We start from the raw sequence: 26,025 nt of genomic DNA, 5'->3' as shown, positions 1-26,025 counted from the left end.
CAGAAAAAATAAGCAGCACAATTATTTCCAACATTTATAATAACTGAATATCAAATCTGCATATTAGAATGAATTCTGAAGACTGAAGTAATAACACTGAAAATTCTGCTTCGCACCATAGAAATAAATTATATTTTAAAGTATAATAAAATAGAAAACCATAATATGACATTGTAATAAAATTCACAATATTATTTTTTTCACCCATTTCTTTAATCAAATGGCTTGATGAGCATCTCAAAACATTAAAAATAGTCATGTTTCCAAACTTTTGACCATTGTATATTCAGATTTATCCTTATGGTTTTGACTTATTTACACAACAGATACAAAAATATTGCAATCTGGACTGCAAAGTCAGCCAAAAAAAAATTATAATTTAACACTAGGGAGTTTAATTTGTCCTTGTAATATGGATTTTTAATTACACATTAACATGCCTCTAGTCTATTATATTAAGAACCACTTAAACCATGTTTGATGAAAAAAAGCAATTTATTATAAAATGAAGTTTATTCCCATGCATCCACACTCTCCACGTCTAAAAACCTCCACATAAACAACTGTAAAACACCATTAACCGATGTCCGAGTTCATCGGCACCCGCACTCATCCACCACCATGTCTTCGTAATGTCGAAGAACCACGTTATCGTTGTTGTCGTAGTAGAGCATGGAGATGGGGGAGAGTTTGATGGGAACGCAGCAGGGCTGAGGCGTTCCTTGAGGGTCGAACGAGTGAACCAGCGTCTGCAGGATGGCGTGGTTGGTCCCGTTCAAGCTCTCACTCAGAGGGAAAGGACACTCGCCATGGCAGTAGTTGGCTAAATATCCCTGAGGAGCAATGATCCAGTCCTGCCAGCCCACGTCTTTAAAGTCAATGTAAAGCCTCCTGGGTTTGCACACGTTACTGGGGGTCACGGGTAAGTAATACGCCGCGCTTCTCTTCCTCCTGGACCTGCACTGAAGCGGGTTCAGCGTCACCACCACCAGAGACGTGTGCAGCTCTGGGAACCGTGCGCTCCTCACGTATGCGTGCTCCTGAAGCATGTTGCTCATGTGCGTGAGCTGCATCTCCAGCTGCATCCCGTAGTTCTTCCCTGGTTTCCTCCAGGATTCAGCCAGGTCTGTAAGATTGACCAGCACTGACCCGCGCGCGCCAGGCCCGAGAGACTGAGACTGGAGCAATCTACGATTGGACTCGGGACTCACTCCCTTCAGCGTGGTCCTTAAAACCCTGTAGAGGTCCACGCTAAAAACGTGCGGTCCCAGGTGAGCCAGGTCCTGCTTGAACTTCACTTCCAGCTGCGCGAAGGAGAGTTGCTCAACATCCTCCAGCACAGACATGTTGAAAAACAGATGCTTTTGCTCACAGTTAAAGCAGTGGACGGCCGGAGCCGAGATCCGACTACCTGTTAAAACAAACATACAGGGTCATTTCTGATCTGAGGGACCTTTTGAATAGCATTTAACCCTCTGATGGTCCTCGGTCACTTCTGACCGAATAATTTTCTGTTTAATTATTAAAAATCACAGCTTCATCGGAAGGTTATGATACTTGGTGACTTTTTTGGCATATGGTTTGTGAATACAAAAAAAAATTGAGGTCATGATCCGAGCATGCTAAGTGGTCGTAAAAAAATTGGTCAAAAATGACCCGCATAGGAAATTAATGGGAAATTGACAAAAACACAAATTTACAAAAGAAAATTTTTTTACAATTTTTTTTAAATAAGAAATAGTTTTTGAGATTGTTTCAATTATCTATTCAAATCCACCAAAAAAAAAAAAAAGTGTTCATAAACAGCTGGGGAATTCACATGCCTCTCCATAGAGAGCTGTACATCTAGTGGTTACACCATGATTCTATGCTTTTTCTCTATACTGTAACCAGATGGTGCTAATTTTCTTCAAATTTTTTTTTTTTTCTGAAGGCCTAGACTCTATATTAAACAAAAATACTGCATTAAGAATTAAAAAATACATACATACATACATATAGAAAATATGTATAAATTTCCATTGAAAAAAATAGACCATAAATATTGCATAAATATTAATAAATTCAATCAAATTGTCTCAAAAACCTAAATTAAAAAGAATAAATATTATAGAACAAAAATAAATTGCATTGGTTTTACTGGGATGGAAGAAGTTTCATTTTTAGGCCTCCGGTCACTTCTGACCGGGAAGGCCCAGGACGTGACTCATAAAGGAAGACAATCAGAGGGTTAAGACAAGGCAACCCAGATAATAGGATAAAAAAATAAATAAATTAAAAATAAAACAATCACCACACTTAGGAAAAGGTTCATTCAGGTGTTCCATAGAACCTTAATGTAACCCTTTAATAAATTGACTTTTAATTTGCTAAAAAGATCACTATCTATAATTACTAGAAAATGTTGGAATAACCTGTTAAACGAGAGCATTATGCAATAATTGAAGACATTTACCCTTATATAGAACCTTTTTTTGCAATAAAGCATTCTTTAAAATAGAGTTGAGAACCCTAGAGTTCTATTTAGAATTCCGTTGAACCTTTTTTTTTTTCTGAGCGTGTTTTCCCAGTTGATTGGTTACATTAAAGGAGTAGTTCACTTTTCAAAAAACTTTTGCTGATAATTTACTCACCCCCATGTCATCCAAGATGTCCATGTCTTTCTTTCTTCAGTCGAAAAGAAATTAAGGTTTTTGATGAAAACATTCCAAGATTTTTCTCCATATAATGGACTTCAATGGGAACCAAACAGTTCAAGGTCCAAAAGACAGTTTCAGTGCAAACTGTTCAAAGGGCTTTAAACGATTCCAAACGATGAATAAGGGTCTTATCAAACGAAACGATCGCTCATTTATTAAATAAATAACAGTTTACGTTATAAGCTCAAATGCTCGCCTTGCTCTGTTCTGTGATGCACATATTCGAACTCATTTATCAAAATGAACTAATCTTTTTCTGAGTCATTTGGTTCATTCAACGAACGAAACGAACGAACTGACTCAGAAAAAGATTAGTTAAAAAATTTAAAAAACATGTATAAATAAAATTTTGCTTCATAAAAACATTCACAATAGGAACAAAACTAAAGATTGGTGCATACAGGAGAAAAAAAAAACACAGCCTTTAAAGATACGTATTGTAATTGAAATCTACAGATGCAAACGGAGAAAGTGCAGAAAAATAAACCGTCAAGGATTTTTTTCCGAAATGCATGAAGAGACGAATTAGCCTAAAATCTCAAAACTGACTAATGCCTGTGTTGTTATTTTTATAAAAGGGTGTAAGGTCTTTGATTACACTAACTTGATTTACACAATGCTTAATGATGCCCAACCACCCATAATGATGTCACTTCCTGGAGAATCATGTCATAAGTTAAAGATTGTACAGAAAACTAACAAAGAACTAAAATGACTGCAATGATTCCCAAGAAAACTTTTTAGAGAAAGGGACAGTAAAACAGACGGCATAACTCCTCCAGGTCTCACCTTGGTCCTGGATGAACCTCACGATGTTTCCTCGGACGCCGTACTCAGACACCAGGCATGGGTCAGCGTGGGACGCCCAGGTGCCCTTCTTGAAGATCTTCCACAGCAGAGAGGGAACCGGAGCCTGATGGGACGGTTTCGGTCGACTTGAGAGACCCATGGAACTTAAAAACAGCTTTTCTTGAACGTTAACATTTTCTGTGTTTATAAAAGCAGGAGAACAGAGACTGAACATTAAAAACAGGACATTAGGATCCACACACACCATCATTAACATGAGCAGGACAGGCAAACAGACCTCACGGCCCGGACTGAGACTTTAAACTGCTGATCAGCTTCAGATGGCCAGTGCAGATTGACACCTGTGAGCTGATTGGAGGAGATAACGACAGGACTGATGGATTGTGGGGGTGATGTCATTGATATGCAAATGAGCTACAATGCCTTTGATGTTTATGAGGGATCAGATTGAGACGCTGGCACAAAGAGCTACATTTTTTTCATAGATTTTATTGAGTGTGTATTTGAAATTATTTTTTTATTTTAATTAAAAACAAGGTTAAAGCAAAAACATTGCAATTTTTATGTATTTTTCTCTCTCTCTCTCTCACACACACACAAAATACAAAAAAGTACTCCTATGGTATTACCATGATTTTTGTAGTTGTACCATGAAAATTATATGGTAGTATTTAAATGACCATGTACACACTAAAGTACCTAATGTGATCATTTGCATGGATATCATAATATTCATAAATACAAACTTTCGCCATTCATTTTATCTCGAGGAATTTGATGAGAAATCTGTGTGTTTATTTATATCAACATATCTATTTTTCATTGCTGCTCAATTATGGGCATAAAGTGAGACTTTACTTCTAAAACTATATAGAGGAAATATTAAAAAGATCTGTTTTTTTATTTATTTAAGATTTCACAAGTCTGATTGATCTCTTGATCTCTGAATGTTTTTTTGTGATGCTGGATTTATGATCAGAAATCATTGTCAACACTGCAGCATCATTCCCGCTCTTCATCAGACACATTCCTGCAGTCGTCTGTGAAGACGAAACACAAACCACTGATCCATCAGGCCGGCACTGATAACAGCATCCTGACTGAACGCTCCCTCTGCTCAACTGAGTGTGAGCTGTGAACAGAGACCAAACACACAATAATACAAAACAACTAAATAAAACAAAACTAAACTAAATAAAAATGGGCTAGTGAGCCGTGAACATAAACAAAACAAAACAGCTAAACAAAACAAAACTGGAGCACAGCCGTGAACAGAGACAACACAACTAAAAACAAAAATGGGCTAGTGAGCCATGAACATAGACAAAACAAAACAAAAACCAACAAAACAAAAATGGGCTAGTGAGCCATGTAGACAAAACAAAACAACTAAACAAAACAAAAATGGGCTAGTGAGCCGTGAACACAGACACAATAAAACAAAAACCAACAAAACAAAAATGGGCTAGTGAGCCGTGAAGATAGACAAAACAAAACAACTAAACAAAACAAATGTGAGCTAGTGAGCCGTGAACATAGACAAAACAAAAAAACAAAAATCAACAAAACAAAAATGGGCTAGTGAGCTGTGAAGATAGACGAAACAAAACAACAAAACAAAAATGGAGCAGTGAGCCATGAGCATAAACAAAACACAAAAAACAAACATGAACAGAGACAAAACAAAACAACTAAACAAAACAAAAATGGGCTAGTGAGCTGTGAACAGAGATCAAACAAACAACAATACAAAACAACAAAATAAAACAACTAAACAAAATAAAAATGGAGCAGTGAGCCGTGAACACAGACAAAACAAAAACCAACAAGACAAAACAAAAATGGGCTATTGAGCCGTGAACAGAGGCAAAACAAAACAAAAAAATAAAATAAAACAAAAAATTTGTAGTGAGCAGCTAGTGAACATAGACAAAAAAAAAGGAAATAAAATGTCAAGCTTTGGTAAAATATGATTATTATTATCATAAGAATCACAATAATAATAATAATAATAATATACAATGATAATCATAATAATAATTTTACACAAATAAAATAAAATGTCAAGCTTTGGAAATGTTTATTTTTTCAAAAAAAGTTGATGATGATTATTATTACTGTTATTCTCTAATAATAATAATAATAATTATTATTATTATTATTATTATATTTACCAAAACATATTTAATTTGTATTTAAATCTAATTAATTTGAATATACATGGGAATGAAATTTGTAAACTGACAATATTTATGAATATGTTCATAAAATGTTTATATATCTATACAAATAAATAAATACAGCAAAAGTTGCTGCTTATCTTTGGGAATAGCCTTTGTGTGCCTATTATAAGGTTTTAGGACATACAGCATATATCTCAAAACAAAAGACAAAAAAAGCTGAAATTGTTAAAAACACATATATGGTAAATACATGACATGCAAAATGCTAATGTTGAAGAAACAGTTTCTAGCAGGGTGTGAGGTTACAGTGCTAGCATTGTGACTGGAAACACAATAGTGTGTGTGGTCTAGTCAGGATATGAAATACGGCCGTTTGAATAACATGACATTGTGTTCACCCCTTCATTCATCACAAACACACGTTGTGCTCTGAGCTCCTGATCTTCAGTTTCACACACAGGACACGCAGAATATTCCTCACACTGATGTAAGGATCACCGTCATGATGTTGTTCAAACCTCATGTTTCACTTGATATGGAAATATATTCTGTGTAATGGGGAATTTGAGCGAATTAAGCCACAGAAAGCTCATCTTTCACTGTTTACCTTCCCCTTCAAATCATGACTGTCACACACATCTCCCAGAGGTCAAGTAGAGTTACTCTAGCTCAATATCTGCCTTTCCACCATTCTATAGTGTATATATATATATATATGTTTATATATATAAATTGTGTGTAGGCTATATTTTATGGAATGCCAAAGCTGACTTAATTAAAAATAAATATATACATAAATAAATATACGAAGAAATCTAAAAAAGTACAAATAAATGAGTATTTTTACTTTATTTTATTTACATTTCTTCGTATATTTATTTATGTATTTATTTTTGTATTTTTGCTTTTTTACATTTCTTCATATATTTATTTGTGTATATATTTATTTTTAATTAAGTCAGCTTTGGCATTCCATAATATTTGTTTTTGTTAATATTTTGAATGGGATTTTCTTGGATTTTTATATTTTCCGTTTTCACTTTAAAGTTGTAGTAATTTTAAGTATTTTTGTCTTTTCTGTCTATATTTTAAAAGCATTTTCTAGGTTTTTATACATTTTTATTCATTAGTTCAAGTTTATTTAGTTTTTATTATTTTAGTAAGCTACATCACGTTAAACTAGATGAAAATGTTGGCAACTGGCTGAAAGAAATGTAAGTTAAAGGGATAGTTCACCCAAAAATGTAAATTCTGTCAGTAACTCACGTTTTTTCCAACCCCGTAAGACTTTCGTTCATCTTCGGAACACAAATCAAGATATTTTTGATGAAATCTGAGAGCTGGATCACTTGTCATGTCTTTAATAACTTTCTGGGCCGGCAGATGAAATTACAGAGAAGCCTATGGAGGAAAATCAAAAATATCTTAATTTATTCCAAACATGAAAAAAAGTCTTATGGGGTTGGAACTAGTTACTGACAGAATTTACATTTTTGTAAATATATATAAAAAATGTAAATATATATATTAAGTTTTTAAAGTAATTTGTGGTTTTAGTTTATTTTTTAAATTAAATATAATAATAATGCCTTGTTATGAAGGAATTACTGAATACTATTTTCTTCTAAATAACAGTACAATAAACCCCTGCGTTCAAAGACGGTGCACTCATATCACTTATGAATGGGAAGTCCCGCCTTAAATAAAAGCCACAGTTCATGTCCGATTTTGTTGTCAATTTGAAATATGTTATTTTATTGTGACTTCGGAAAGTTTTTGATATTCAAGCCGACAGGACTTGCCCATGCAAAAAAAAAGACTTTTACAATAAACAATATGCAAATATGAAGGATACCAAATCTAGCTTTGTCCATTGTTGACACATGATCTCATTACTTTATTACATGCATGTTGCGTCCATCATCTCTGAAATAAACACTATTATATACAGTATATATATATATATATATATATGAAGAGTTCAGATGCAAAAGCTTCTAAGTGCCATTTGAAATTTTCTTCTAGAATTACCATTTTTATCAAGCTTGTATATTTAAGTTCAGTAATTTCACTTAAATGACAATTAATAGGTAATCTTCATTGCCATTTAAGTGAAATTACTGAACTTAAATATACAAGCTTGATAAAAATGATCATTTTAGAAGAAAATTTCAAATGCCACTTAGAGGCTTTTGCATCTGAACTCTTCATATATATATATATATATTTTAATATCTCTTCCTTGACCTATTATGCTTTATATGTAGCTGATTCAATTTCGTTTCATAATTGACTATTTTTGAAACATGGACTGAATTTGAATCAACATTGAACTGAATCAAAGTGAATTGTCTTCTGCTTCAAGCTGAATTAAACTCATTTCATCAGTGAAACTTTAGTTATTGAACAGAACTGAATCAACAGTGAACTGACCTCGGCTGAATCATCACTGAATCATTATTTCGTTTATCACTGTAAAGCTGCTTTGAAGAAAGCGCTATAGATTAGAAATAAGACTTGATTTTAAAACATTTTAAACGAAATATGATTTCCGGATCACTACTCGCTTGCAAAAATATTAGTTATGCCATTGTGTACATATAAGCATCTCTATTACTCACCCCCCACCATATGAAACCCGAGACCTGCAATGAAAGTAAAAGACAAGACATAAGCTCAGTAAAATGACAGTATAAATAAGTATTGGTCATGCATCTGAGCATTAACAGACTAGAGGAGTTCACCACATAAACACTGCTCACACACCCCAGCTGGACCCAACCAAATCGGACATGTTTCACTGTACCATCTTCAGTTCTGAAAGTTTCTGAATGTTTTTACGTTTAACAGAAGAGACGACCGTAGAGACGAATGTACCTCAGGATATTCTGCTCAGGAATATTCCTCTTCAAGGCGTCTGTCTCCTTCACATAATTACAGACCGAAGCCGTTCTAGACGTTACATCAATGCCACAAACAATCATCTGGTGTCTGGCCCCTCGCTGGGTCATCTGTGCGCTGGATGAAGAAGATAACAACCTTTATCACTGCTCAACACATCAGTTACACACACCATGATGCAGCGTTTGGCTTACCGGTTACTGGAAAGACCCAAAATCACTCCTAATCATTCCTTCCCCGTGTTTTGATGCCATGAAGATACACATTTGGCTGTTTACAGGTCTGCTGACAGATTACTTCATGAGAGAATTCACATTAGCAGTGCTTGATTTCTGATTCATAAGTAGGTTTCCTGTTGAAACAATATTTTACAATCAAAATAAATAGTTTCCAGCCATTTTTCCACAACCACTAAAATCAATGCATGGTTTCAGATAAAACATTCTAAGAAATAATACACTAAAATGACTATAACCAATGATTGTGCTAATGTCAGGGACAAGTAATATCTTATTTGTTCATTGGATTTACATGCCAAGTACAGAAAGTTACATGTAGCATGTGCTAAACTAGCTAACATGCCAGATTAAAGGGTTCCAGCACTTAATTTAAGCAAAAAGCTTTCAATCAAGCAATCAAGTTTCTTTAACTTAATGGACTTAAATTGTCATAACTCATATATATAATATATATTTATATAAGCAAACTTGCACATATAAACAAAACTATGTTAGATGTGATTAATCGATTTGACAACATGTATAAAACAGAAAATATTTAAATTGTAAATATTTCACAATATTACTGTTGTTTTATATATATTTTTTAATAAATAAATGCTGCCTTGGTGAGCAGAAGAGACTTATTTTAATTTTAAATTTATAAATTAAATTTATTTATTTAATTTCAAAATTGATTTATTATTAACTTTTGAATGGTAGTGTATATAGCATTTAAGAAAACTTTAAGTTTTAAAAGGCTATGCTACAAAAGTTTGTGTTTTGTGATTAAGTTTCTTTTACTCAGTGGACTTAAGTTGTCATAACTCTCTCTCTCTCTCTCTCTCTCTATATATATATATATAGACATTATATAAGCAAACTTACATATACATATAAACACACTATGTTAGATGTGATTAATCGATTTGACAACACTAATATATATATATAAAACAGAAAATAGTTCTTTTAAATTGTAAATATTTTACAATATTACTGTTTTTTATATATATTTTTAAATAAATAAATACACCCTTGGTGAGCGGAAGAGACTTATTTTAATTTTAAATGTATTTAAAAATCTTTCCGATCCCAAACTTTTGATTTTGAATGGTAATGTATAGCATTTTTTTTTTTACAAAAAATTTCTAATATTTTTAATTTGTGCATATACTACAAATAATTAAGTTCCTCTAACTCAATGTACATTGTTGGTTGAAAATTTTCAAATTAAGTTGTCATAACTCAAAATATATTGATGCAAACTTTTTTTTGAGAGATAACATTTTTTTTCATAACAAACTCAATTACATGTAAAAATGTTCACTCTTTCTCTATATTGTGCAGGGCATGGCATTCACTGAACAGATGAACACATTTCACTGAATTTCATAAGAAAATGGATCCTTCCTCTAAAATAACACAGAAAGTTTTAGCAAACATTCATTCAACCCGATACACAAAAATGATCAACCATCTGGAGTCTCATTCAGGCATTGAACAGTGTGTCGTGTTGACAGCTCGCCTGACAGGATTTACAGCGTTTATTAATAATGCAGTGATGAAGAGGAACCGCTGAACAGCAGCAGTTATTCCTTTTATGTGTGAGCGGCATCTCCTCTACCCGACCACCAGGAGCAGAATCCCATCAAGACAAAAACCTTCGTCTGAAACCCTCATGAAGACCGGCTGAACATATGGCATGCTCTATTGAACGAGGCTTTTGTACTTAAAGATGAATATATTATTGTTAGAAATCAAATGTGTAAAAGCAACACTACTGACCTACACATCTTTATTGACTGATGTAACTGTGTTGGTCGAGTGAATAATACAAAACTAGCAATAAAAATATTTTGATTAGGATTAATATTTTTATCAACCCCCATTCTTGTAGCTCATACAACAGTAAGGTCATGTGTTTGATTCCCAGGGAATACATGAACTGATGAAATGTGTAACTTCAATGTTGCATAAATGCATATATAAAATCTTTGTTCATCATAATCATTTGTTGTTTAAGTTTGGTCTCTCAATGTTCAGACTGGGGCTAAATGTTTTCTGGTCCTAAAATAAATGATGCATGTAAATACAAATATATTTGAAGAGTTCAGATGCAAAAGCCTCTAAGTGGCATTTGAAATTTTCTTCTAGAATGATCATTTTTATCAAGCTTGTATATTTAGGTTCAGTGATTTCACTTAAATGGCAATGATAATTACCTATTAATTGTTATTTAAGTGAAATTACTGAACTTAAATATACAAGTTTGATAAAAAAATCATCATTAAAGAAGAAAATTTCAAATGGCATTTAGAGGCTTTTGCATCTGAACTCTTCATTTACTTTTTTTCATTATTTATGCCCATCAATATTGTATTAAATATTCACAGACATACATAATTTATGATTTTTTCAGAGTGACTTTACATTTATAGTGCATTGTATTATGTATTTGACCAGTTTGTGAGTTCTCTGGGAATCAAACCCATGACCTGTTGTGAATGATATGCTCAACCAATCAAGTTACAGAAACCCTATTAAAGGAACTATAGTGTATTTATATATATATATATATATATATATATATATATATATATTAAAAATCAAGCAAGGACAAATACAGGCGTCATTTAGAGTAAATAACCCCAACATATACATATAAGACCAATAGTGATATGGCAAAATTAGTTAGCAAGATATCAAGATCTCATGTATTCTGCATGTTTCGGATGTGTTCCCTCATTGTATTCTAGTTTAAATGCACAGGTTGTTTATTCAGAAGATCTTTTCTGCTGTTAGCATTGTGGGTAAGAGATCTTTATTTCAGCCGCTGGCACAGACGACGGACTGTCAATGTGTGTGACATTGCTCTCTGTGGCTCGAGCTCGGTCTGACCAGTGGAATTTGGTGGATTTCTGTGCAACTTCCATTTTTAGTCTTTCACCAGGAGTTTAGCTTTTCTACAACAGTTTCAGCGTGTAAATATGGATTATTAGCTATAATCGATTTTATAAACATTTTTTAAATCGTGTAGTGTAGTATGTAGCATGCTAGGCGGTTACTTACCTCATATATCTGTGATCCTTTGGTCTAGATATGGCTCAGGTCCTTCAATGTGCACCTCAGGGTTACTGTAAGAAACTGAAGCTAAAACACACACAAAAAAAATTGTTACTTGAAATAAAAGTTGACTTACTTTTTTTAATATTATTTGTCTGCTAGGTGCCAATGAGACATTTCTCATTTTTATTTAGTTTTACTCAATGCACTAAAAAACTAAAACCTAGAAAGCTCAAACTAAACTAAAAGCTAAAATATTTCCATTATTTGAAATAAAATAAACATTAACAGATATACTGAACACAAAAATAGTTTTTCTGGTTTTAGTTAACTAAAATACTACTACTACTACTACTACTACTACTACTACTACTACTACTAATAATAATAATAATAATAATAATATATATATATATATATACATACATACAAAAATGACAGGGTTATTATTTTAGTTAACTAAAATAATACTAATAATATATATATATATATATATATATATATATATATATATATATACATATATATATATATATATATATATATATAAAAACAAAAATGACAGGGTTATTATTTTAGTTACCTAAAACCAGAAAAACTATTTTTGTAATTTGAAATAAAACAAACATTGACTAAAATAAACACAACATATGACTTGCATATTTTATTTCAGTTAGTTGAAATATATGCTAATAAAAAAAGATATAGAATTTTTAAAAACTATTAAAAATGATAAAAACTACTAAGAAGAAAATGGAAAATATAAAAACTAATTTAAAATATTATTAATAACCCTGGTGCATCTGTGGGATTTTTTGCACCTTATCATGGTTCAGCGGGTGAAAATAATGCATGTGATCACTGTAAGTAAAAGCACATCTTTATCATTAAGCATGAGCAACAGTTGCGCTCGGCTTGCCTTAGGAAACACATGACTAATAATGACACAGTATTTCTCCAGATAGAGCAGCTCAAGCTCTGGTCTTCTCGTTAAACTGGACAGATGTTTTCCAGCGGTTGCTGTTTAGTAGGAAATGGTCACGATGATTGTGGCGACTGCTAAGAGCATCACTGTGTGTGAATTTGTCATACATTTGCATCCGCAGAAACTGGAATTTCCTGCTCTTAAAGGATAATAAGCCAGATTTAACTGCATCCAAGCATGCATGGAGCACATAATGTGCAATGTCCTAAAATGACAAGCAGTTATTAAAGAGATACTCTCAGTTTTGCCATTTCTCATCAAAATAATCCACGTCCCTGATAAACCGCATGCAGCGTCTAAAAGCACTCGTAGCAAACGTCCTGCCTATTTATTTATGCACCAAATTATAACTATTATCCGTTTAATAAACAGATCAAATGTCTAACCCCATGCCACACTATATGTGTGTGTTCTGATGTTAAAACACTGGGGAAAATACAGGTTCAAATTAGGGCTGTCAAACGATTAATCGCGATTAATCGCATCCAAAATAAAAGTTTGTGCTTACATAATATATGTGGGTGCAGTGTGTATAATTATTTTGTGTATATAAAAATACACACACATGCATGTATATTTAAGAAAAAAAATTATTTATAAATAAAATATTTATATTTCTATATAATATAAATTATATATAAATCTATATACAGTAGATACATGAAAATATTTCTTAAATATATACAAGCATGTGTGTGTATTTATTTTATATATATATAAAAATAATTATCCACAGTGCACCCACATATATTATGGAAACACAAACTTTTATTTTGGATGCGATTAATCGCGATTAATCGTTTGACAGCCCTAGTTCAAATATATATTTGGAAAATATATATAATTAAAACCTATTGTAGTTATTTTTTCTTATATATATATATAAGAAAAAATAACTACAATAGGTTTTAATTATATATATTTATATATATATTATATATAATATATATATTATATATATATATATATATATATATATATATAAATATATATATATATATATTAGGGCTGTCAAACGATTAATCGCGACTAATCGCATCCAAAATAAAAGTTTGTTTACATAATATATGTGGGTGCACTGTTTTGTATACATAAATATACATACATGAATGTGTATGTGTGTATAATAATAAAAAAAAAATATTTATATTTATACATAATATAATTTATATATAAATCTGTATATACATGAAAATATTAAACATATACAAGCATGTGTGTATATTTTTATATATAAAATAATTATACATATAAACACATGTATAATTATAATTAAACACAAACTTTTAATTAAACATATATGAAGAGTTCAGATGCAAAAGCCTCTAAGTGCCATTTGAAATTTTCTTCTTTAATGATGATTTTTATCAAACTTGTATATTTAAGTTCAGTAATTTCACTTAAATGGCAATGATAATTACCTATTAATTGTTATTTAAGTGAAATTACTGAACTTAAATATACAATTTTGATAAAAATCATCATTAAAAAAGAAAATTTCAATTGGCATTTAGAGGCTTTTGCATCTGAACTCTTCATATATTATAAATTATAATTAAACACAAACTTTTATTTTGGATGTGATTAATCGCGATTAATCGTTTGACAGCCCTAATATATATATATATATATATATACTGTATATATATATATATATATTTATATATATATACTGTGTATGTATATACACTGTGTATATATATATATATATACACTGTATATACAGTATATACAGTGTATATATATATATATATATATATATATATATATATGTGTGTGTGTGTGTGTGTGTGTGTGTGTGTTTTCTGATACTGTTGAATATATATATATATATATATATATATATATAATCTAAAAGAATCGCAAATTTCGAAAGGAATTGTTTGTATGAAATAAATATACACTGTAGGATAGAAAAGAGGTATACGTACATAATGTATATGTACAATATACACACAAATATTTGTTATAAATACAAACTTTTATGTTAGATGCGATTAATCCTGATTTTTTTTTTTTGGATTTAACAGCACTAATAGTCACACACACACTCACACATGCACACACACCTTCAGCTGAATCATTTCTCATCATAAAGGACACTTCCCTTTTCCTGCTAAACCACATGCAGAGTCTAGAAGTGGCCGACACTTGCAGCAAAAGTCCTGCCTAGTTTTCTGTGCAGTAAATTATAATTATTATCTGTTTCAAAGGCTTTCAAAGAGCAGGAGGTTAATGAGTCACAGAGCGCTTTCATGTGGTCGAAGCGTCCCGTCCTAAACACACGGTGTTGGGCTCACACACTCTCGGCTGTATCTGGGTCCGGCGCAACAGAAAAGCATTGCAAACATTCCCTTCTAATTGTACACTTGTTGTCTTCAAAGGACAGAAGCTGTAGTCTAGATTCATGGAATCTGGGATACAACAATAAGCCACACATCCGTCCAGCCCAAAGCCACAGGCTATTTAAAGATAAAGTAGGCTGTACTTTTTTGCCACTAAATGAAGCACCCACCCTTCCGCCGCGCTACATATTGGAAACAGATGCAGTCGGTTGTGATGCTCAGCTAATTTTTGTGGATTGTGTTTTTTTTTTTTTTTGTTGCTCGATCTAGATTTCTTAGTGATCACATATGGTCACCACTTTATAAAAGCATCAAAATTCATTTATGACACACTTTGCCACTGATATACTAGACTCGCCAATCAGATTTGCAAAAAATAATGACTGTTTTCAAACAGGTTGTCACTAGTCCTGCCCCACAATGTTAAAGCTTTCAGTTGGCAAAAATAACACACTTTACCTTTAAGAAAAATGACTTGATTAATAATTGAAAATGTTTATAAATTAAGCATCTTAACCCTAAAACCGTATTAAATGTGGGCAAAATAGTTTTGATTTATTTTTTAAAAAATACTTCCCTTGATCTGAGCGGTTCAAGACTTGGCTACTTTTCCTAAGTTTGCCTCCTTTTTTTTTCCTCAATTCTACAATGTTAAGTGGGTGAAAAAAAAACTCCTTAATCTTGTATTTGGGTCAAAAATGGGCACCCATAGAAATGAATGGGAAAAACTGTAATTTAGAGCAAGCCAAAATAAGACAGCAAAGTCACTTCATCTTTAGCTTTTAGCTCTAAGAACTTATTGGAATGATATTTTAATGTAGTTAAAAAAAATTACAAATAAAACATAAAATAAGCATAATTTACATAGAAAATATGGTCCTTTTTGAAGTAAATAAATTCAAAAATACCCCCAACATAAAAAAAACACCAAAGAGAAAACTTTATCGAAGACAGTGATATAACATTTATAATAAATAAAAATTAGGATCACACCCAAGTCCTCTGTGCCCACATTTGTCCACAATTACAGGATTAAGGGCTATAAAGTGAATACGGTTTGAGGGCTAAGTAACAATCATTTAAATGAAAGAAATTAGAGGTGAAAACAGTGATTAAAATAATTTGTTCAATAATTAAACTAAACTTCTGATATTTTTAGACGTTAAAATACAGGGAAAATATATATCAGGATAAATATATAGTTAAATAATATTTTATTTATTTATATTGACACTTAAAGTAGTTCGTTATCTATACGTTACCACGTATGTAATATTTTTTTATTTTTTTTCTGGCCACAAATGAATGCATTTTAAATGATGTATACACTCTAAAAATGCTGGGTTGTTTTAACCCAACTTTGGGTCAAATATGGACAAACCCAAACATTGGGTTAAAAATGTAATTAAAAACTTTAACCCAATGGCTGGGTTTGTCCATATTTGACCCAAAGTTGGGTTAAAACAACCCAGCATTTTTTAGAGTGTAGAATATGCAAATGAGCCCCGCCTCCACTCACTCACACAGCTCAGAGATCCACTCGTTGATCTGATTGGTTACAAAGTAGTTCGAGATGTCAGAAAAAAACCACAGATTTCAAACCGTGTTTTTGAGATCACAATTTTTGTGATTAACAAAAATTCACTTTGACCAGGAATATATATATATATATATACACACATATTGTTGGCCTTCCTCCCATAGTATAATTCATTAACCCATAATTGTAGGCTGTTGATTGACATTTTACAAGGGCTTTGAACGCAGCTCATCCAATAAGAAAGAAGGATCAAGCAAACTCTCCCTCTTTAACATGCATTAAAGACATCAGGCTGAAACGCACGAGTGATCTGTCCGTTCCTCTGCCAACTCTGCATTTCTCTTTAATTTGAGCTGACAGTGTAAGATCAATTATTTCCCGTTCTGCGGCGTGTTTGATGTGCTCAGCTGTGTTGTGGGCTCGACTCGACTCTACTACTGACTTGCTTATACCGTCATTACTGCATCTGCTCTGTATTTAAAGACCTCCAACTCAATGTTTTGACAACTTTATGGCCACGCTTAACTGTCAGAGAGAGATCTAAAGTGATCCACAGTGACTTTTTAGGGGAGCAATAATCAGTGACTGCAAATCTAAAGACATAATTTGCCTGCGCTGTGATTCATGTAAACTTTCACATGAGGAATAGTTTATCTTCATCATTGTGGTTCACATCTTTTCAAATTAAGAAGACTTCGTATGCATGTTATCCCTGACCTACAGAACCAGTGCTAATACTTATTGGTGTTTGGGCCATTGTTTTCCTACCAAAATGATGTCACTTCCTAGAGGATGATGTCACTGAGGCATATAGGTCAATGGACACAGGAAAAACACACACTCTAAAAATGCTGGGTTGTTTTAACCCAAATTTGGGTCAAATATGGACAAACCCAAATATTGGGTTAAAAATGCAATTAAAAAAAATTAAAAAAATTAAATTACAGCTAAATAAATAAAAAAATAAAATAAATAAAAATTAAATAAAAAAAAATTACAGCTGAAAGTGAAAGTTGGGTTAAAAATTTTATTTTACTTTAAACTTTCAACTGTAAATTTTGAAAGTGAAACTGTATTTTTTTTTTTACATTTTTAATTTTTAAAAAATGTAAAATGTCATTTTTTAACCCAACATTTGGGTTTGTCCATATTTGACCCAAACAACCCAGCATTATTTAGAGTGTATTAACACATTTAATTTAGCTTTCTAGAATATCTTGTAAAGTTAAAACAATAAGAATTGATTCACAATATTATTAAAACTATAATAGAATCTGAACTATAATATTATCTCAGTGATATTGTGATATTAAATGAGTTGTATAAATAAACTTGCTACCAATAAATATTTATTAATACATTAAGTTTAAAAAAAATCATGTTTACGTAAATGGGACCACTGATAAAATCTGATCCTACTTTGCAATAAATAGGGATGCACTGTTTGTCCGATATCGATAACTGATAATTTGTTATATTTGAAATCCAATAACTGGTAAATTTGCAGATAAATCCAAATTTTTATAATATTTCATAACAATGTTCTCATAATTTCATGTAGTCTTACGCTGCATGTTGCACTAAACTGTATTTTCCTTTTAAAGTGATTTCAATCATATTTCAAGTAATTCAAAACCATCATATTAAACAGTGTGCACTGCTGAAGGAAATAATACATTATCTATCACCTTTAATATATCTACCAAATTTTCTTATCGGTACCGATATGGTGGCTGATATGTTGTTAATTAGTAATAAACCGTATAAAAGGGGTAGTTTACTTTTTGGTGTGTTTTATCTTACCTCAAGGGCATCCAAGATGTAGGTGTCTTTGTTTCCGCAGTATTTTCAATTTTGATATTTTTAGGTCAAACCGTTCTTGTCTGTCAGTCATATAATGGAGGTCTATGGTCACCACCTCAAGTGGTTACAAGAGGTAAAAACCATATAAATACTGTTCGTTTTCTCACACAAACCGCTCGTTTCGTGTCTTAGGCCATCAATGTGTACTTACATTTACGAGTCATTAAATCATGTTTAATCTGGACTTCTCTGTGCATGCTCTTAGAGGTGGTGACCATAGACCTCCATTATATGACTGACAGACAAGAACGGTTTGACCTAAAAATTTCAAAATTGAAACTACTGCGGAAACAAAGACACCTACATCTTGGATGCCCTTGAGGTAAGATAAAACATACCAAACATTAATTTCAAAGTGAACTATCCCTTTAAATAATAAGCAAAACCACTGTATAGTGAAAATGTCACCAGTCAACTCATGACTAGACAATATGAAGAGCACCTTTAATATGTTTTTAAGTGCTAGTGAACATATCATTTTTTCCCACGCTGCATTCCATCACACAATGTTCCTCAGCCCAGAATGATCTCGTTGTAGCAAAAGGTTGAAAGGGAAGATCTGAATGAAAGGCAAGGATATAATCATCTCTGGCTCTGCACATGTGAAGCAACCCATCTGAGGATTTACAGGCCGACATGTGAGGGCAAGTGCTTTTTAAACGCACTTCTCTAGGCGAGTGTGAAGACGTGCCGGACAACCTGACATGAGACTAAATAAAACAAAACACAAGCGTCCATTGTGTCCAAACACATCCTGGGACACGTAATGCATGTAAGGTGTGTAAACACATCATCACGGTGCTGTCAACGCTTTCAAGTGTTGCTGATGAATCCATTATTAAAGCAGTGGAGGGAAAGTACATCTCCTGAATGGCCCGCTAACATGCAGAAGCTTGAATCACGCAGTGCCACTGTACACACACACACACACACACAGCACGACAGGCAGGTGTCTGTGGCCCGAGGGCTTTGGGAGAGCTGCCAGATGATTTTGTTTAGAGAGACAATAAGACCGGTGAAGTTTCAGGTTTCGGAGGATGCAAACTAAGACAGCATCACGTCTGTGCAGCAGAAGCTGGGAGTTTTGCCCATTGTGTCCATGAAGAATAACTGTTAGCCAAACAATACGCTTATTATGAAGAATGAGTGTGTTTCCTGCTGCGCTCGCTCACAGGTGGCTCTTCTGAACGGGCATTTTTGATGGCGCTTTTCTAATCTAATCCTTTGCGAAATGCAGGATAGATACTGTTCAAAAGGCTGGGGTCGGTAAGATTATTTACAGTGATCATTAAAATTTAAAATAACTTAATATATAATGTATTGCTGTAATTTTCAGCATCATTACTCCAGTCTTCAGTGTCACACGATCCTTCAGAAATCACTCTAATAAATATCATCAATGTTGAAAACATGCCACTTTTGATGTATTTAATGCATTATTGCTGAATACATGTGTTTAAAAAATAAAGAAACATCTCACCGACCCCAAACCTTTGATTTGAACGGTAGTGTATATATGGGTTTCATATTACTCACCATCATGTCGTTCCAAAATTCTGATTTTCTTTCATTTTCAAGACCGTTCGAGACACTTTTCTTCTCAATACAACACAAATGAACAGGAAGTGATGTTGCTGACCTCCTAAAATGACAAAAAGCAGCATGAAAATAGTTCATTTAATAGCATTATGTGAGAAACAGACCCAATTTAAGTCATTATTTGCAAAAAAAGACTTTTCATAGATGTGATATCAGTAAGTAACCGTGATTAAAAGCACTAATGAACACATCGATTCGCATCGGGATGAACTCTGGCTCGGGTCTTCTTGTGAGCGTGTGAGTGGGCATGTAGATGTTTGTGGATGTGGTCATGATTAAGCATGTCCAATGAGTGAGCTTTACAAAAAAAAATGACCGTGGTAACCATAGCAACCGCCAAAACATCATAGTTACTAGAGTTATTGTTTTATTGTAAAACCACAAATTCATTTTGGAATCTCCTTTAAACCACACAAGAAACTTTCAGAATTTATCTGGCACTTAAATTATTTTTATTAGTTTTTTCATTGTAATAACAAAAAAGTATATCGGATAATTATGGTACCATATAAACTTGAATTTCTGATATTGTGATGCTTTGCTGGAGCTTCCAAATGTATATATAGTGTAATACAAATACAGTGTATTCTGCATTTAAAATGAAAAAATAACACAAGTAATGCATTTTTCATGTGGGTGTAAATACCGCACATCCAGATGCCGTACAGTGAGGTGAAGGAAGAGATGGAGCAAAATGAATCAACGCTGCCCTCTGTTGAGTAAAGAACACAATACACCGATCATGAAGAGTTCACTAAAACAACCAAACTGACTCTTCTGTATTATGAAATGTAGTCAAAATAATAAACAATTATTAGGTTGTATTTGTCTATTCAAAAGTTGAATTGCACCTGAATGTCAGATACAAATTATGCATGACCTACATGAATAAATAACTCTTTATAATACTGTATGCTCATTATGAATGTGTTGACCTTCAGACATTGAATGGATGGATGGATGGAGAGATGGATTGAGGGGTGCATGGATGGATGGATAGATGGATGGATAGATGGAGGAATGCATGGATGGAGGGAGGGATGCATGTATGGATGGATATATGGAGGAATGCATGGATGGATGGAGGGGTGCATGGATGGATGGAGAAATGGATGGATGGATGGAGGAATGCATGGATGGAGGGAAAATGCATGGATGGAGGAATGCATGCATGGATGGATGGATGGATGGATGGATGGAGAAATGCATGGATGGAGGGTTGCATGGATGGAGGAAGGAATGCATGGATGGAGGAATGCATGGATGGAGGGAAGAATACATGGATGGAGGAATGCATGGATGGATGGAGGGATGCATGGATTGATATATGGAGGGATGCATGGATGGATGGATGGAGAAATGCATGGATGGATGGAGGGTTGCATGGATGGATGGAGGGATGCATGCATGGATGGATGGATGGATGGATGGATGGAGAAATGCATGGATGGAGGGTTGCATGGATGGAGGAAGGAATGCATGGATGGAGGGAAGAATGCATGGATGGAGGAATGCATGGATGGATGGAGGGATGCATGGATTGATATATGGAGGGATGCATGGATGGATGGATGCATGCATGGATGGATGGATGGATGGAGAAATGCATGGATGGATGGAGGGTTGCATGGATGGATGGAGGGTTGCATGGATGGATGGATGGATGGAGGGATGCATGGATGGATGGAGGGAGGAATGCATGGATGGATGGAGGGAAGAATGCATGGATGGAGGAATGCATGGATGGAGGGTTGCATGGATGGATGGAGGGATGCATGCAAGGATGGATGGATGGAGGGTTGCATGGATGGATGGAGGGTTGCATGGATGGATGGAGGGATGCATGCAAGGATGGATGGATGGATGGAGAAATGCATGGATGGATGGAGGAATGCATGGATGGAGGGAAGAATGCATGGATGGAGGAATGCATGGATGGATGGAGGGATGCATGGATTGATATATGGAGGGATGCATGGATGAATGGATGGATGGATGCATGCATGGATGGATGGATGGAGAAATGCATGGATGGATGGAGGGTTGCATGGATGGATGGAGGGAAGGATGCATGGATGGAGGAATGCATGGATGGATGAAGGGATGCATGGATGGATGGGCAGATGGAGGAATGCATGGATGGATGGAGGGAGCGATGGATGCATGGAGGGAGGCATAGGTGAAGGGATGGAGAGAGTGATGAAGGGATGGATGGACGGATGAAGGGAGAGGGAGAAGGGAGAGAGGGAGGAAGAGAAGAGGGATGGATAGATGGATGAAGGGAGGAGGGATGGATGGTGTGTTTGATGTATATTGATTTCAATAAGCATCAACCTGCACAATCACTATGTTGACATTTTTGCAATGTAAGTGAATTTAAATGTCGTTTATAAGTTGCTTAAAACCAACATGATTGGCAATGCAAGTTATCCAAAGAAAAAACAAAAATCTTTCAATTCAAAGTCAAACCTTGAATACATGTTCAAAATGTTATAGTACAGTGTAAATATTGCATCTGTCGACTTAAAATGTCGGTGATAACATGAAAATCAATACAACTATATACTGTACATAACATTTAAAGGAGAAATCTGATAGAAACAACTCTTAACTCTTATTAAAGTCACAACTGCACACCTAATAAGTGCAGGATAAATAAAAGCTTTACTAGAATTCCCCACCGTGGAAGAGTGAACCCTCCTTCACAGGAGCCGTTTGTCAAGTGTTATCAAGGAGACTGTCAGATAAATATGCAGGAGGAGAGAGTGTGTGCGGGGTGAGCATGGTGCCGGGACGTCCCTCAAACACACACGACTCATGATCACGTCCAGCATCCTAAACAACTGAGTTACACTCGTACCTGAGGATACACTCATTGTGTCATGTGTTAAACAGCACACCTACTGTAACACACGTGGAGCGAGATGGCCGTCTCTCGCTCAGATGTGAGAAACCTCGTCAGATATCAGCAGTTCAGCGGTTAACCAACTCCCACTCGACAACATCTGCATTCCTGAACCCGGCCAGAGAAACACACACTCAAACCTCCAACGCTTCATCATGCAAATCCTGAGACGGACGATGATCTGTGTGAGTACATCAGACTTCAAATCCTGCTTTGTGTTCATAGAGCTTCAGATTTATAATGCAAACAATGCAATATGTGTCTAAACTGAAGTAGATGGTCCTTTTGTATGTATTCGGTAACACTACAGTTTATTAGCATTAACTAATAATGAACTTCACTTCTTAATTTTAACATTTACAAGTTAATGCACTGTGAACTAACACGAACAAACAATGAGTGAGTGTATTTTTATTAACTAACGTAACAAATCTATTGCCCAGTTCATGTTAGTTAATACATTAATGTTAACTAATGAACCTTATTTTAAAGTGTTGCACATTTTATGATGCACGAACAAAACAAGATGTTTATTGTAATGTAGGCTTTACATGGAACGAACCTGCAGATGGTGACGGCTGAAAAGTAGAAACGTTCAGAAAGTTGTTTGATTTCTTCATAAGATTTCTTCCAGACGATCTCATGATTCCTGCACACAAAACAAAGTATGATCAGATAGTCTATTATGAATTTAAAAACAGTATGCATCACACTTAAGTGTTATGAAAATCTCAATCAGCTTTTAGCTCTGCTTGAAATATTAATGAAGAAGATCCAGGCATTTTTAGACTGATTCACATCATGTGATCAAATGCTTTAGTATTTAATCAAATGTGTATAGTGAAAGTGCGTGCTTTGATCAACAGATGATGGGACTGGCATCACAGTATGCAGTGATGTGTGTGTGGAGTGCTGTGTATGTGAGACCGCAGGATCCTCTGTCTCTGAATCCTCATAGTCATACACCACAATGTTTCTTGATTGGAGATGGCCCGTACTTTAAATGTGGTATGGAAATGCATTGTTATTCTGTTTTAATACTAATTTTTTTTTAGACTTTTTTTTGTCTATTTCTAAATAATTGCAGCCTTGGTAAGCGGAAGACACCTTCAAAAACATTAGAACAATCTTACTGACACACACACACACACACACACACATACAGTATATATATATATATATATATATATATATAAAATAACATCATCCCCATTATTGACAACACATGAGTCAATACATGAGTCAATACATTCAATACATGTTAAATTATTAAGGACGTTAAGTATTAAGAACAAATTAACTGTTTACATATACACTGTAAAAAATAAACCTATATATTTGTGGGTGCCAGAACTTTACTGTCAAAAATGTGCTAGCAACGTTATTGGTTTTACAGACTTAACTTAAAATTTATAGTAATAAACCGTATTTCATTATCTGATATAATGTTAATTTACCGACCAATTGAAGTATTGATATCTGTTTTGAACCATTGTTATACACTGACTAACAATCACAGCAGTGATGAGTCACATGATCAATCAAAGCTCATTACAAGCAGCTCTTCCACAATAAAGTTAATAGTAAGTTATATTCGCACAAACATTAAACTCCATCATGGTAACACACATGAAATTGAAAAAAATGCAATAAACATTAATTTAACAAGATTAAATGTAACAAACCCTAATGTACATAACTGGTTAGAAAAAAACCAAGAAAACTATGAAGAAACATAGTTATTTCAACAAAAATACATCAAATGTGAAGTGTCACGAAGGGAATTGTGCGAATGTCAATTTACGATTTTTCTCTGCAAATTATACAAGAAGTTCTTTTTCACTTTCAAGAACTTTAACGGTATTTTACTGTAGAATTACATTAAATGTAGGCTACCATCAGATCTATCACAGTTATTTAGTCAGGAAACTTTCTGTTAACCAATTAAAGTTTTTTCACTGTAGGTGCACACTGACACTTTTGACAATGCGTCTACATCCAACGCACATGGCACCCTTTAGCGTCAATATGAGACGCAGATATATATGGGCCAGAAGGCGCCGCCTAGTGGTCTAACCCTAACCCTACCCAAACCTACCCATGACTGAAGCGTGTTTTATTGGCATTTTCAAAAGCGTCAGTATATGACGCCTTGGGATGAGAATGCGTTGAGGATTTTTATAGTTAAAATCACGATAATTTTTTACAGTGTTTTTTACTATTGCTGTAGATTACGATACCAACCCAAAGTCATCGACTGCAGTTCCCAAGTCAGATCCCACGACAGTCAATCCAACATCTACACCTGTGGAATCAAGTACAACGAAACCAAAACCTGACACAATCACACCTACAGTGCATCAACCTTCAAATTCACCGGATGAGACAAAGTTCACGACCGAAATTCCCACACAGAGTCCCACGATAGTGGACGAAACCGTGCATAAAAACCAGGAAGACGGACAGAACAACACTGGATGTCCTACCTGTGCCTCAGACTGCATGGGTATACACACCGTGTTCCTGTTAGCGGTGTGTGGCGTCCTGATGCTAATCCTGGTCACACTGAGCTTCTGCCTGTATAAACAGTGTAAGAAACAACCAGTGGAGAACCTACACCTAACCAGGTTAATCTCCATCCCCAACCCAGCGTTTATCAACCCATAGGAAAGAACAGAAGAGTTCAGCAGATGTTAAAACGTTAGCTATTAGCTAATTGTGCATTGTCTCTGTAAAAATAAACAATAAAAGGAAATAAGAGTGGAGGAACTTACCTTTTCCTGCACGAGGCCTAGCTTGCAGTAACTTTAAACTTTATTTCCTATATATTTAGCTAAAGCTATTACCCCCCATGTAACGTCACTAAATAATGTCATATATATTCCTAAACCATGCCTGCATAATAGCTCGA

The 26,025-nt window shown here is 34.1% G+C and overlaps 2 protein-coding genes across 4 annotated transcripts; one reads left to right on the top strand and one right to left on the bottom strand.

Moving 5' to 3' along the window:
• Positions 1-476: 476 nt before the first annotated feature.
• On the bottom strand, positions 477-23,246 carry gdf3 (growth differentiation factor 3). Of its 3 annotated transcripts, XM_089120579.1 has the most exons (10): positions 23,114-23,246; positions 20,856-20,921; positions 20,147-20,252; positions 11,884-11,964; positions 8,788-8,875; positions 8,570-8,710; positions 8,314-8,337; positions 3,787-4,641; positions 3,489-3,686; positions 477-1,411 (listed from the first exon to the last, which is right to left on the bottom strand). In XM_089120579.1, exons 9-10 carry the CDS (start codon positions 3,646-3,648, stop codon positions 594-596), a joined length of 978 nt encoding a protein of 325 aa, XP_088976705.1. In that variant the 5' UTR covers positions 3,649-3,686; positions 3,787-4,641; positions 8,314-8,337; positions 8,570-8,710; positions 8,788-8,875; positions 11,884-11,964; positions 20,147-20,252; positions 20,856-20,921; positions 23,114-23,246; the 3' UTR covers positions 477-593. The 3 variants fall into 3 exon arrangements, with proteins under 3 accessions (XP_088976705.1, XP_088976704.1, XP_039509407.2); XM_089120578.1 differs by lacking the exon at positions 3,787-4,641; XM_039653473.2 differs by lacking the exons at positions 3,787-4,641; positions 8,314-8,337; positions 8,570-8,710; ... (3 more) ...; positions 20,856-20,921; positions 23,114-23,246 and having other exon boundaries at positions 3,489-3,780.
• On the top strand, positions 23,200-25,781 carry LOC120464127 (uncharacterized). Its single transcript, XM_039653476.2, has 3 exons — positions 23,200-23,299; positions 23,981-24,122; positions 25,345-25,781. Exons 1-3 carry the CDS (start codon positions 23,270-23,272, stop codon positions 25,779-25,781), a joined length of 609 nt encoding a protein of 202 aa, XP_039509410.2. The 5' UTR covers positions 23,200-23,269.
• The last annotated feature ends 244 nt before the right edge of the window (positions 25,782-26,025 follow it).

Source organism: Pimephales promelas, chromosome 15, assembly GCF_988280905.1.
Source record: "Pimephales promelas chromosome 15, fPimPro1.hap1.1, whole genome shotgun sequence".
NCBI classification, from domain to species: Eukaryota; Metazoa; Chordata; class Actinopteri; order Cypriniformes; family Leuciscidae; genus Pimephales; species Pimephales promelas.
Note: the sequence above shows the minus strand (reverse complement) of the source record. Positions and strands in the feature narration are given on the sequence as shown.